At 40.6% G+C, this 15,163-nt stretch overlaps 1 protein-coding gene across 1 annotated transcript; it reads right to left on the reverse strand.

The window, feature by feature from the left end:
* Window positions 1-255: 255 nt before the first annotated feature.
* Window positions 256-14,944, reverse strand: fhdc2 (FH2 domain containing 2). Its single transcript, XM_051859764.1, is given in 13 exon segments — window positions 256-2,558; window positions 3,602-3,766; window positions 3,844-3,961; window positions 4,195-4,265; window positions 4,363-4,470; window positions 4,556-4,596; window positions 4,599-4,625; window positions 5,745-5,845; window positions 5,929-6,014; window positions 6,184-6,286; window positions 8,831-8,892; window positions 9,919-10,367; window positions 14,716-14,944. Coding segments are annotated over 12 exon segments (2,727 nt in total). The 5' UTR covers window positions 10,255-10,367; window positions 14,716-14,944; the 3' UTR covers window positions 256-1,049.
* Between the last annotated feature and the right edge of the window lie 219 nt (window positions 14,945-15,163).

Here is a 15,163-nt window from a genome sequence, read left to right on the forward strand (position 1 = left end):
CAACATAATACGCACGATTATTGTAAACTCGCATACTATTTAGGATGGATAGTGTGCGCATTTTAAGAGACTTTTTGAGCAGGACATTAAGGGTAAAGGTCAAGCTCAACAGCGATGCATCTCAATGGCAGTGCTTCTTTTCAAATCTACCCTCATTTGTGATTATTGCTTAACCTTCATTATATTAGCCAGCATTAAAATCACCAACAATTCAGTACACTAAAAGAATTATTTAGTACAAGGAGGAGAAGCATAGAATATCTCAACAGACTTTCCTTTATTTCAAATTCTTATTTACAAATACAAATATTACAAAGGATGTTTTTGATTCTGTTAATTTAACATTTCATATACAGAAAACACACAAGTACAGCAGATTATCACAGAGACCTGCCAGCATTAAATCTCTTTCATCTGTAAAGTGCAACAAAGTTGAAGAAGCTCAACATGTACAAATGGAAACTGAACTCACACACAATTTTACTTCAACATATTTGCTTTGGGATCTTGAATTATTACATATTAGTTTTGCATCATTATTTTGTACCTGTAACTTAAGTACACCATTAGTTTGACCTGAATCAAAGGGCAAGTTAAAATCAACCGGACCACAGAAGTTACACGAGTGTTCTGTTTGACCAGGGCAGCTCTATTCGCTTTGACATTCTAACATCACAAACAAAACACATATGAAAGAAGGTTCTGGCAGGAACCCTTCTGATGTGCGCTGTTACCTGCACAGGGCACTCGAGTGTTCAGAGGTAGAGCGTGCAGCCGAAGAGTGAGACTCTCCCGACAGTTTCCATCAAGGTCCTGAAATGGGAGGCGAAACTCAAAGTGACCTGAATCAGTGGAGAACTCTGAAAGTAGCGGTCATTCTGCTAGGATCCATTACAGCGCCCTGTGGACTGTCCATTCTGGGCAGACTGAATGAATGGCTCCTTTATTTGCAAGGAGACAACAGTTGACCATTCGCACGTATATTAATTTAGTTCAAATGCACAGAAAATGTCAATCAACTGCTACTCAAGAGTTCAAGAAACCAGATACTATCTCCACATGGGTTGGGCGGCAGGTCTGGGAATTTTGGGGCCTGGGATTCTAGTGCCGGGGGTCTTGCTTGTCTTGGCTTTGGCTGCACTTATGATGGCCGTGCGGATTGTCTTTGCAGTCGTAGCAGCGGTGGGACTGTGTACGGTGCGGGAAGCTGGGGATTCAGAGTTGGGCGCTAGCCGTTTGGACACACGAAGTGGTGAGCCTCTTACAAACTGCTCACGATGCTTGTCCTCATCCTGCTTCGACTTCTCGGCAGTGTTACTCTTTAATTTCCCCGTATCAGACGGGGTGTTTACCTTCTGCCTTGCACTGCTGTTGCGTTTGAGTTCATTCTGGACACCAGTGAAGCGTGTCATTAGCGATGTGCGTATGGATGTGGGACGCACAGGGGAAGGGCGCGATACGTGACTAGTCGACAAGCTATCGGCAGGAGTCGACTGTGGCTTCGTGTGCACTCTTGGAGTCCCGCTACAGTTTGGGGGCCCTCCTCGGGGTACCAGCAGTCTTTTAGTTGGTCCTCTAGTGGGTGTCTTTACCAGACGGCAATCATCCTTCGCATGGGGTGAGCTTGCGCCATCTCGCTCCTCAGCTTCCCGCTCTTTCTTCCATTTGGAGCAGTGATTTGGGGCTGGTCGTGTCACAGTTGGCGAAAGGCTCTCGTAGGAGCGTAGGCCCTTCACTAGCGTGTGGCACTCCAGCGTCTCTCCAACCCGCGGGTAAACATGCCCACTTTCTGGGCTACGCGGCTCCTGGGTAAGAGGAGGACTAGCTTTAGCAGGGGAGGACGCACTTGTCCACGTCTCTCCCAATAGACTAGTGGCTGTCTCGGCTTCTGTCTGTGGAGCGCCTCTTCTTTGAGACAGAGCCTCTTTGCCATTTACACAATCCTTCTTCTCAGCATCCTCCGAGGCATCTGTCGCTATCTGCGTCAGCCTTTCAGAGGTGTCTTGAACCAGTTTCTCAACTTTCAAAACTTTGTTAGGGGATAGTCCTGTGAGTGGCAAGACATTCACTGCCCCCTGCTGATGTGACGTGATACGTGTTTTTCCCAAAGCAACAAAAGTGTTATCACTGGGGACTGTCCTTGTACTCAACCTAGAATGGCTTTTCTTAGGGTTTGGTGAGTCCATTGCATCTTGTTGAAGGCCACACACTGAATCTGTGCTAAAACACTGAGCTTGTTTGAGTTCAGTTTCCTTATCATTCTTATGTAGTCTTATGGAGTCTCTACTGAATCCTTCGGGATGAAGGTTTGAGTTTGGTTGCTGTTGGTTGTCAGATGTCATGTTTCTCTCATTGGAGCGGAGGAAGTACTGCGAGAGTCTGCGCAGGCTGCGGCGGCTCCCCGTGTAACTTAAGCTCCTCTGTAGTGCGTGCTCCAGGTCGTTCGATTCGCGCTCCGCTTCCAGTCCGGTGCACAGAGCCAGGGAACGACGCTTTTCCACATTCTCACGCTCGCGTGCCACGCGCCGCTGCTCTTGTAACTCCCTCTCTGTGTTTTCCTGTTAGGAAACAAGTCAGATTTGTGAACTTGATTTCTGTAACTGTTAACACTTAAAATGTTCATGGAAGATTTTCATGTATAAAAATGTTTAATACATGCAAGTAAATGTAGTATACATTACCACATACTGTTGATGGAGATTAATAAAAATTATTACATTTTATTAAGTAAAATGCATGCCTTTATTTTGGCCTTTTAACCTTTATTTTTGCTTATTAAAATGCCTTTTATTGCCATTATCTGTAACTAGCTCTTTAATATATTTTAAAATACTGTACATGAAACATTTCAAATTTAACATTAAACATCTGAATGACTGTATAGTTGAAATTATGGTTCTTCTGATTTGAAGAAAAATCTTGCAATATGATTGGCATTTACAGATCAAATGTTGCTGTTTTCTATGGAAGCTTGTTTCTGCCACAAAATAAAAATAAAAAAAGGTAATTGTGACTTTTTCCTCGCAATTCTGACTATTTTTTCTTAGAGTTGCATGATATAAACTCGCAATTGCGAGTTATAAAGTCAGAATAGTGAGATATAAACTGCAATTGTGAGAAAAAAGTCAGAATTGCAAGTTTATATCATGCAATTATAAGAAAAAAGACAATTGCGTGATATAAACTTGCAATTGCGAGTTATAAAGTCAGAATTGCGAGAAAAAAAGTCAGAAATGCAAGAAAAAAAAAAAGTCAGAATTGCGAGTTTATATCCGGTAATTATAATAAAAAAAGTCAGAATTGTGAGATAAAAAGTCGCAAATACTTTTTTTTTTTATTCAGCGGCGGAAACAAGCTTCCATAGTTTTCCTGTTGGATAGTAGAGAATATTTATATTCTCAATAATATTACCAAACAATCTAACCAATTAAACATCAGTTAAGTGGTTGCTATCAATCACATTTACATGAAAATGTCAAGGTAAACTTTGCGTGTGCTTGTAACAACACTTTCAGACTCAGATTTTTGCAGCTCTAGGTTCAGGCAAGTACTTTGTCATTTTAAACTTCATTTGGTAGTTTCTATTTACAAGGCCGCTCACCCGCACGGCTCTCTGGAACCGATGGCAGAAGCCGTGGAAGATCAGACAGGCCTCCTCCAGTTTGAAGGTCTTGTCATCTTCACAGAAGAACTCCACCAGAGCCTTGCTGGTCTTCTGTAAGCTTTCCAGCTCATCCTGAGCTTCATTCAGCCTCACCTCAGCACCCTGAAGGAAGAAATTAAGGACTTACTCGCTGAACAGGAACATCAGCATCTGTGAATAAGATCTGGACAGACACACACCTCTAGAAACGTTCTGGTCTGCAGCTGGATTTCAGCATCGGCCTGAGCTCGGACTCTGAGATCTGACACTCTGCTTTGTAGTCGAGAAAGATCCTCCACCACAGACTCTTCTGACAACCTGACCACAAACACAACCTGAGCATTGACGTTTCTGATGAAACTTCACTGATGAAAATGATGTCACAACAAGCAAAGCCTATTTTTAAAACCATTATTTTCTACATTAAATGTAAAACATAATTTTTTTCTTTTGATTTTGGGGTGAATTATGACCCAGACAGGCTTCATGACATTCATCCACTGATATTCTTCTAGCTTAAATGCTCTCAAAAGGTTCGTTTGTATCCTGACCTTGAAGCTGGACCGACGTGACTCAAGCGGCTGGGAAACATCAGCAAGTCTTTATCCTTCTTTACAGCCTCCTGTAGTAAGGGGGGGAAAAAAATCGTAGTTTTGTAGTTTCTTTTCATTTGAAGAGGCATACTGAAAGCGAGGCTCTTGTGACATCACAACACTTACCATGGCAACAAAATGGAGGAGGTTCATGCCTGGTTTGTTGGCTTTGGTGTCGGCCAGTTTGAGCAAAGAGGAAATCCTGAATCCAGCAGCATTCCCAGCGTAACCACCCTGAGAGCACAAGAGACCTCAGACTGACTTCATACGAAGACATTGCTTATCAAAAACAGCATGAAGCGGCAGATCAAAGACTCACAGCGTTCATGTAGTTCCCCGCCTTGAGCACCAGTCGCAGATGTAGTGAAGCTTGGGGCAGCTCAGCAGCTCTGCACAAACAACACATGAGCATCAAGCACTGATGAACTGACAAAACAATCAAATCAAAGCCTTCAGCAGCTTCCACTCGCACCATTAAAGGGGACCTCTGGTGTCTCCAGAATGTTTCAGCTCAAAATACCCCACAGATCATTTATTATAGCTTGTCAAATTTGCCCCCATTTGGGTGTGAGCAAAAACATTTTTGTGTGTGTCCCTTTAAATGCAAATGAGCTGCTGCTCCCGGCCCCCTTTCCAGAAGAGGGCGGAGCTTTAACAGCTTGCGCTTCGGTCGCTCAACAACAACAAAGCTGGAGAATCTCACGCAGCCAAAATGACGACAGTGTTCAGCCTTACATTGTTCAAACCGGAGTCGACACTGATGGAGAGACTCAGGAAGAAGTTACAACTTTTAGACGTTTCTGAATGGTTAGTGGATAAATTTATGTAGTTGCTGTGGAGTTGATTCAACTCATCGACTAGCATGTGCCGTCTATCTTTTGTACAAATCCTGCATGGACACCATAGTGTACCTGTTTGTCAAACAGAGTCATACACACCAGGCTAACGTTTATGATTGCTATCAAATGCTGTGAATGGTCTAATATTTTTTCCAAAATATCACTCGGACAGAAATGCTCCTTTTTTAGCAATCGAGCTTGCCAGGGTCAACTTCAGGCTAACGAGACTCTAAATAGTGTTCAGTGCTCGTCTGTGCAGCCAACGACAGAACAGTTAGCATGCTTTGCTCGAACTTTTGCCATGGCGTTAGAACTGGTACACTGTTTTTGCTTGCGAAAACAAAATGGCAGCGCCATAGGTGGAAACATGCAGATTAAGGGGTGGTAATATTATAATAAGATCCAGAGAAAGGCTTACCAAAACTTTTTCACATTTTCTAGGTTGGTAGATGCACCGGGGACCCGATTATAGCACTTAAACACGGAAAAAGTCAGATTTTCATGATATGTCCCCATTAAATATAACAGCAAAACTCCTGAAAAGTCAAGCACAAGATCTCTGATACTTTGTGGCTCACATGTGAGCTTGATTTAGGAGGTGAGCTAAAGCTTTCAGAGCTGAAACAGCTCCAAACCAATTCAGTGAGAGGAAGCTGGCTGAATATTTACCTCGAGCTGCCTCCCGCAGACATCTGGCCGCCACACAGAGAGAGGTCACCGCGGGGTCAAACTCCTGCTGGAGGATCATGACGTCCAGACGCATGCGAAAGCTAGTGATGATGATGATGATGAGGATTAATCAGCGCTCAGTGATTGTGTGTTTATACTGGATCATTCAGTCCTGAACTCTTACCTGGGTAACTCCACCAGTAAGAGAATGAAGAGATCCGGCTCTGCCAGTAAACTACGGTCACCGCTGAACTTTTTCAACCTGGCCTCCTGGACAAAAGGAAACACAGAGACTTTTATTATTCAGCACTCTTCTATAGAGTCCAACAGAACGTGTTGAATGTGGAGTAACAAGCAGCATCACGTCGCATTCTCTCTAACATGTGGAAGGACAGACGTGTGTTTCTTTGAAGTGTGGTGTGTGTCAGAGACACGATACCTCTTCATTATCAGGCAGCAGCTTGCAGAGTTCAGCCAGTTTCTCAGCTCCGTAACGCTCTCCAGCTCCTCGTCTCACATCCTCCACGATCTCCCGAGAAGCACTGAGGGAAGAGGAAACAACTGCGAAAATTACACCACTTTCAAGCATTTTCTGTCCATCTGTAGTACATTTAGTACTCTTAAGCTGGGGCCACACTAAAAGATTTTTAAAATCTCATAAAAATGTTCAAAATGAGAGACCATAAACATGACCAGGAAAGCACACCACACACTAACAAGATTCAATTCACAAACAACAGAAAAAAAATCTTGCAAAGTCTCTCGCATCAAACGTGACTTTAGAGTAAACATGACCGGTGTCTTGACAAATCGGGTCCTCCCTCGAAATCGGGTCTCCCCAAACAAATTAGCGCATAATAAAACCAATTAAACGTAATTTCTTACACTTGATTAACTGTTTATTAAAAAATAATAATTATAATGGCCTATTAAGTGAATAATTAAACATTAATTTGTTTTATTTTTAACTGAAATATTTGAAATACACTTAATTTTAGGGATGCATGATATATCGGCCACCATATCGGTATCAGCCGATATATGTTCATTTTTAATGTTATCGTTATCGGCCTGATAAGAAAATTTGGCCGATATATTAAAGCTGATAAATAATGGATTATTTCCGTCAGCTGAGACACTTCAGATGAGCACTGTTCACATCTGAAGTGATGGTTATGAATGTCTTGAAATATGACTACAACATGTGCAGCACAGGTCTGTCATATAAGCTACATAATATTATAATGAGAACATTATAATCATGTTTTTGGGACATGGATTTAATGGTGAGACTTCTGTTTTTTTAATCAGGCTCTCAAAAATTATATAAAAATTTGGATTTAGATTTATCGACCAATATATCGGTTATCGGCTTTCAAATATAAAGAATTATCGGTTATCGATATCGGCCAAAATTTTCATATCGGTGCATCCCTACTAAATTTAACACAATTACATTTAAGATGATTGTGAATACACGTAGGGTAAGTGTATAAACTAAGCTATCAGGCTAATCGGGTATCTGTATGCTATGCTAGTACATAAGCTAACTAATACAGACATAAATGGTCACTATAACGTAGTTGAAACAGCATTTATAACCTATTAAAAGCAATTTGAACCAATGGGATCGTGTGGGGGACCCGATTTCTGGGGGGACCCAATTTGTCACTACACCCGATTCGAGTTCGGGGCGACTCAGACGTCCACTCTTAACGCACCTCGCACCACAGGAAAATCTGTAGAACCATCAAGATAATCGGGACTTTACCTAGGATTGTCAGAAGGGGAGAAATTGGTCCAAAATAGCCCAGAATATCTTGTAGTTTCTTAAGTTGTATCAAGACTAAGAGTCAAGGGTTCTGGTTTTTATTGTGACCCCCCCTAGACAAAACGGCAATGTCAAATCAATGCATTTTAACATTTCTCCAGTTGCCCCCCGTAGCCCCATAAATGCATTACTGTATGATTTTTGACAAATCCACAAAAGACATTGGTCTTGTTGACCTAAATGAGGTCGTAGTTGCTTGTAGATCCAGTTTCACTTGGTTCCTCAAGCCAGAAGAATGGAAGGACATGTGGACATGTCCACATCTGGTTCTTTTGCTTGTCTCATGGTTTGCAAGACCCGACTAGTTTGTTTAATTTTATGACAAGTAATTGTTAAATGTCAGAGAGTATTGAAGGCTCTTATGGTTTCTTAATGGTGTTCAAAATTAAATAATAAAAAAAAAAAAAGTATTACAGAACAAAGACCTGCTTTGGCCACAGCTGAGTATAATTCATACTCCTACACTTCAAAAGTGTGTACTTATGTGGGGTTACACACACAGGGAAATGTGTTTGTCTGCATGTTCTGACAGATATCAGTCCCAAGGAAGAGCTTTTCAAACTCTAATGGGAACTGCTGCGCCCATATATTTACTCAGAGAGCAAGTGCCGACATGAAAACACCAACCTTTTTTCATAAAACAATGGCTATTACATTGAAAGGGATGAATAATGATTGATGGCTTATGATTTCCTGTCTTTGCTGCTTTCATTCTGTGTCACTGGAATGGATCACATTTCTTTGGAAATGCGTGATTTGAAATGAATCTCAGAGCATATTTTGAAAAGTTGCTTCAGAGATCAGGTTTCATTTCTCAACACGGCTCATTTGGGCGCAAAACAGGTGTGACCTTTGACCACCTTCACTGACCGTCAAACCCAGCTGTTCTGATTGGACGACATCTGAACACTTGTCATCTGCCCCCAAGGGCCCTTTTCATTCACACATCCTCCGTCTGACGGCAATTAATGACTCAAAAATAAACACAGGCTGCAGCTACCGCCCGTCTAAAGTGTTAAGACACTTCCTCTAGGACACCTTCATTTCCTGTTTGCAACAAATGGGGCTGTATCACTCCCTCTTTTTTAAATGGCCAATGCAAATATCTATAGAGCAGGGTTGCCAATATAATACCAATGTATATGTCATACAATTAATTGTAGAAATGAAATGAAGACTTATTTTACACAATATTTACCAAATGATGCCCTTATAATTGGTCTGGCTAATATATTTAAATTAAACCAAAACTTACATTTTCAATTGCCGCAGAAATATCCCAACATTCATGCTGCGTTTTGAGTCAAGCAGTGTAACCTGCAAATACAAATAAAGGAAATCAGCTCACAAATCCAGACAAATTCATCAAAAAAGTTGATGTCCATTGCCTTCAACAATAAATAAAGACAATCATGCAGCTTATACCTTTATCAAAAAAGTAGCAAGGTGAAGTTTTGCAAAAAAAAAATGCATTGCTTTCAACAATGAAGACAATTACTGCACATATTTTCGAAATCTATAAAGCATGCATATGGGGGTCTTTGGCAATTGCATCTCTCTGTTTTTTCAGCATCTTGAGCCATGAGCGTTAAGTAAAGATAAAAAAGTGTAATATTTATGAAACTAGAATGTATTCCATTGTTGTGCTCCATCCAGCTGTTTTTAAAAACAAGAACATTCGGTAAAGGGGACCTATAATGCCCCTTTCACAAGATGTAATAAGTCTCTGGTGTCTCCAGAATGTGTCTGTGAAGTTTCAGCTCAAAATACCCCACAGATCATTTATTATAGCTCGTCAAATTCGTCCCATTTGGGTGTGAGCAAAAACACGCCATTTTCTGTGTGTGTCCCTTTAAATGCAAATGAGCTGCTGCTCCCGGCCCCATTTCCAGAAGAGGGCGGAGCTTTAACAGCTCACGCTTCGGTTGCTCAACAACAACAAAGCTGGAGAATCTCACGCAGCCAAAATGACGAAAGTGTTCAGCCTTACATTGTTCAAACCGGAGTCGACACTGATGGAGAGACTCGGGAAGAAGTTACAACTTTTAGATGTTTCTGAATGGTTAGTGGATAAATTTATGTAGTTGCTGTGAAGTTGATTCAACTCATCCACTAGCATGTGCCGTCATGTTAATCTTTTGTGCAAATCCAGCGTTGAATTGACCCTCGTTTGTGAAGCAGTCCGGCGTAAAATGACGGCATGGTAACAACACTCTACTACAACCAACATAACGACACAGGGCTTCAACAAGACCAATAAATTTGTTTTGAAAATATGTAGTTTTGCAAGAAGCTTCCATAGCTTCTTCAATGTGATAGATAATGAAAAAAAAGTGCTCTTACTTTGTCCACACTCATCTCTTGTGGAGACCCGCACCTCAGCAAATTACGCCGAAAGCCACTGGCCCGGTCTGGCTTGCCGCCCTCTTTTTGGCCAAAGAGCTCATCCAGAGAGTTGAGGTCGATGGAGAGGTCACTGTCCTCATCCAGAGAGCCGCTCCACACACTCTCACGGCCCTCCACACGCTCTTTGGGGATCCGTTCCCAGTTGAGATTGCGCAGCCGGTGTTTGCGGCCCGAGTCTGCGCGGGTCAGACCGCTGGCTGGGGCAGGAGGGGGTGGAGGTGGAGGAGGAGGAGGAGGAGGGATCGGGGGTGGCGGGATGGGGACGGTGGCCATGAATCTCACTTCCTGTTCTTGGGTGTCATCAAAGTAATGATATAGCACAAATGAAATGTCCAGGAGAAAGACGACATCCGTTCGCTCGAGTTCCTCACGGTTGTGATGTGTATCTGCAGTGGGACAGAAGATCGACAGACTGAAACAACTTCATTTACACTGCAAACTCTATAAAAGCTAACATACAGCACACCAATTATTGCTAAAAAAATATATTAAAGGGAACCTATTATGCACCTTTCACAAGATGTAATATAAGTCTCTGGTGTCCCCAGAATGTGTCTGAAGTTTCAGCTCAAAATACCCCACAGATCATTTATTATAGCTTGTCAAATTTGCCCCTATTTGGGTGCGAGCAAAAACACGCCGTTTTTGTGTGTGCCCCTTTAAATGCAAATGAGCTGCTGCTCCCGCCCCCTTTCCAGAAGAGGGCGGAGCTTTAACAGCTCGTGCTTCGGTCGCTCAACAACAACAAAGCTGGAGAATCTCACGCAGACAAAATGACGAAAGTGTTCAGCCTTACATTGTTCAAACCGGAGTCGACACTGATGGAGAGACTCAGGAAGAAGTTACAACTTTTAGACGTTTCTGAATGGTTAGTGGATAAATTTATGTAGTTGCTGTGGAGTTGATTCAGCTCATCCACTAGCATGTGCCGTCATGTTAATCTTTTGTGTTGAATTGACCCTCGTTTGTGAAGCAGTCCGGTGTAAAATGACGGCATGTCAACAACACTCTACTACAACAACTCTTCCTCTTCTCTAAAGCAGCCCAACATGGCCCCGCCCCCTTTGTTGTGTGTTCTCGTGGGCGGGGTTTATGTAAATTTTAGGGTTAGTGATGTCACTAATCCGGGAAGAAGCTCGTTGTAGTCCCTACCAGCCGTTTGTTGTAGTCCTTAAACAGAGAATTCTTTAAAAGTAAATATCTCTCTTTGCATTGAACTTTGAGCGTCGTAACTTTGCAGATGTTGTTTATGATCAAACAGCAACATTACACACTAACTAAAGTTGAAAACGTGAAATCATAATCAACCACCCCTTTAACTAAATATATTAAAAAAGAAAAAGTAGAGCTGAATTTTCAGCATCATTACTCCAGTCTTCAGTGTCACGTGATCCTTCAGAAATCATTCTAATTTGCTGTTCGAGAAACATGAAAACAGTTGTGCTGCTTCATATTTTTGTGGAAACTGTGATGCATTTTTTGAAGAAATCTTTGATGAATGAATAGAAAGTTCATATACTTAAAAAAAACATGCATGCGTATCCAATACAGTTCAACCTAAAAATGATTTGTCAACTACCCAGAAATCATCTTCAAATCCAAAGCCATTTACGGTAATAAGATGACATCATGCAATTCGTCCTCACTTGCGTGCTTTAAACACACAAGCTCCGATCAACACAATGAGGTTGTTTACAGCCATGGGTCAACCCAAAGTGAGCCTTATGGGCTCAGGCACCTGGCAGCTCTTGTCCCCCAATTAACACGAGGGTGTCTGTAATGAGTGTTCAGCACTGGTGCTGCTGCCAGCGAAGTGTTTAACCTGAGGTTACACTTTCAAAGTGTAAAATCCCAGCACGTGAGAGCGCTCAAGCCCTTTGTGCTTCCTTCCTCCTCTGAGAAGCTCCTGCCACATGTGCTGCGCTCCGAGTATCTACACACCCTACGTGATGTTCCTTCCTGCAGTCTGGTTAATTAATGTGAATGAGGCCACAGGACAATAACAGAAAGAAAAAAAAAAAAAAAAGAAAATGTGAAGATGACACAGATTCAGGATTCCTGGCAGAGCAAACAAGAGGTTGTGCTGCCAAAAACATGAGCATGCTGTAATCCATGTACTTCCAAATACTAGAGTCTGCACCACTTTCCACACTTAGTAATCAAAACTGATGATATAACGTAAATGAAAATATGGGAATTATGTGATGACCTAAACTGTTACACAATTAAAACTTTGTCTAGACACTGTTCATCCTCTTAACCAACTTCATCGGGCGCATCCGGGATGCTTTTAAAAACAGTATTCAAGGAGGATCATGTATGTTGGATATTTATGTGGTGAATAAGGTTTATAAAAGTGTAAATATAATGGAGATATAATTAATTTTGAAGTTTTATTAAGTGTTAACAATTAGATTATGTGGTTTTCATAATCAATTAACACTGCTTTTGTCATTTATTACAGGATGGACCAAATGTGTCACCAAAAAAAGTCATTTGGTTTAACCAAAATTTTGGTTTTACCGAATGACGATATTTTTAAACAATACTAACAGGCTGATATCTAGCTAGCTAGCAAAAGGACAATCAAACATTTTATATTTACTAGAAGTTTTTAAAATATTACAACATTTTCCATGTTTATAGCGGTTGTACCGAATGACCTGATGTTTCGGGACATGCGTATGATCAAGTGAAAACATGAATTTTTCAAATAGTTAAGAGAGAGTTAGTTACTTTGCTTCACGACCATGTGGTCCTTTGCAGGTGTCTGAATGATGTCACATGATATTGACCACATGACTTGATCCAAAATGGTCCCTTTATATTGGTTACTCCGAATGACATCAATGAAATTCATTTTTCCGGACATTCTTTCTCATAACAAAGCAACGACTTCTACACATAATTTTAATACCATTTTGCACTATGTTGATATATGATGTTAGAAAATCATGTTAGAATAAACAAATTTTTTTTTCATTTTAAGATTTTTTAATCACAGATGAAATGGCTGTATTGGCCTTTGGATGGTTAAACCGAATGACCTTTTGACACTTCAAAATCTTTAAAATACCTTTATATGTAGAAAAATATAATTAAATTGGATTCAATAAAAGAGATCTAGCTGTACAACCTTACATACTTTGGATGTCATACCTTTGTTTTTTTATTATTATTGTTAAGGCCTAAAGCCCCGTCACGTCATTGACCCGTGTATATTAAAAAAAAGAAAATGTCCAGTTATCAGCTGACAAGGCAATTGGTAGATGTATATTTTAAGGGATAGTTCACCCAAAAATAAAAAAATAAAAATTGCATCATTAATTACTCACCCTTGTGTCATTCCACACCCAAATTAAGATATTTTTGATGAAATCTGAGAGATTTCTGTATCCTCCATTGACAGTCTACGCAACTACCATGTTCAAGCCCCAGAAAGATGGTAAAGACATCATTAAAGTAATCTATATATGTGACTCCAGTGGTTTAACTTTTAGTTTATGAAGCACTTTGTTTACGCAAAAAAAAAAAAAAATATACCACTTTATTTACAAAATATTAATCTCCAACGTGCTTTCACAAGAGCAACACGATGCATGCGTACGTGTTTTGCGACCCACAGTAAAAATTGCGTTCCGGGGGGTAAAATCCACGTTTTTGGCGGGTCTCCCCAGGTAAAAGTCGCGTTCCAGGGGCTAAATATCATGTTATTTGGGGTTGCTTCAACCCGCGGACATGAAAAACAACCCGTGGCAACAGTCATAAAGTAGCCCAATTCCACGGGAAAACCGCAGATTTGGCAACACTGATTGAAAGTGGTAGTTGTGTACGCTGTCAATGGAGGGACAGAAAGCCTTCTTTAAAAAAAATCTTCATTTGTGTTCCGAATATGAACAAATGTCTTACGGGTTTGGAATGACATGAGGGTGAGTAATTAATGACAAAAAATTAATTTTTGGGTGAACTAACCCTTTAAGAACTCACAATTGTCATCAATTTGTCATCATCATTGCTGATCACTTAAAAAAAAAAAAACATTTATAACTCATAAATCGGTATACATCAGCAACTGGATAATGTGAATGAAAACGAAATAGAAAGGAACCGACAAATGGAATAGAAATTTACTTTAAATGCCGTCAAAAACACGACTTTCGTCGTTAGAGACGCCTGAAACGCGGGCACGCAACGGACGTCTACTAATGTGCACGCGCAATACTGCAGGCTGAACGCAGGAGCGCGCCCGGTGTGAGCGAGCAGATCTTTTTAATTCTTTTCAATACCACCTGAGCGCGCTCTATCAACCTTTGTTAAACAAAACATTTGGAGGAAAATACAGCAAATGATCAAAACTGCATGTCAAAATAATAATTCACGAAAGATTAAAGCTTTTTGAGTCACTTTATGAAAGGATTGGAAAGTTGTTTCTGCAGTTAATCAACGTCTTTAATTAAACGTCATTGTTTGCTTATTGAACACTTTGTTATTCTGAAAAATCCTGGATATAAACAAAATCATCAAACACCAGCACATATGAGTAGAACAGATTTTTTTAAAATAAATTTCTGCTTTAAAATAAATATCTGCAAATTAAAATGGCAAAGGAAACAGCTACAATGAGAAATACTGTTCGATAATGAAATTTAAAATTATAAACAACTTAAATTCAGAGATCAGTCTGGTGTACTGTGCAGCAGGAATACAGAAACACACAAAAAAAACAATACTTACGTTTTACTTCGTATCATTACGGATGTAATCCAATTTAGAACAAAATAAAATAGCTGTAAAATAATTTCCTGTCCACTGTGAGAAAGTCTCTCGCGTGTCTGTGAACAGAAAACAATTCCAAACACTTACTAAACGCCGGGAGTCCCATTAACAAACCCAGTAGACTGAAGACAACTCTCAAACTTTCTCTGCAACTTTCACGCGCATGCGCAGCAGCACCTGACGCTCATTGGGTTTCCCCCACAGGAATTTACCAATCCTACTACGGGCAAGGATTAGCTCATGAATATTAATTACGCAACGCGACGCTCGCCTAGCTGGTAAGTAGTGGATAGTCCTACTAAAACATTATTACAAATATTAATTAAATGACCTTACCTGACGCTCTAGGAGTGTTAAGAAACGTCAACGTGCCTTAATTAATATTCATTAGCTAGGCCTTCTCCAT

The sequence above is a fragment of the Ctenopharyngodon idella genome, chromosome 14, assembly GCF_019924925.1.
Source record: "Ctenopharyngodon idella isolate HZGC_01 chromosome 14, HZGC01, whole genome shotgun sequence".
In the NCBI taxonomy this organism is placed as follows: domain Eukaryota; kingdom Metazoa; phylum Chordata; class Actinopteri; order Cypriniformes; family Xenocyprididae; genus Ctenopharyngodon; species Ctenopharyngodon idella.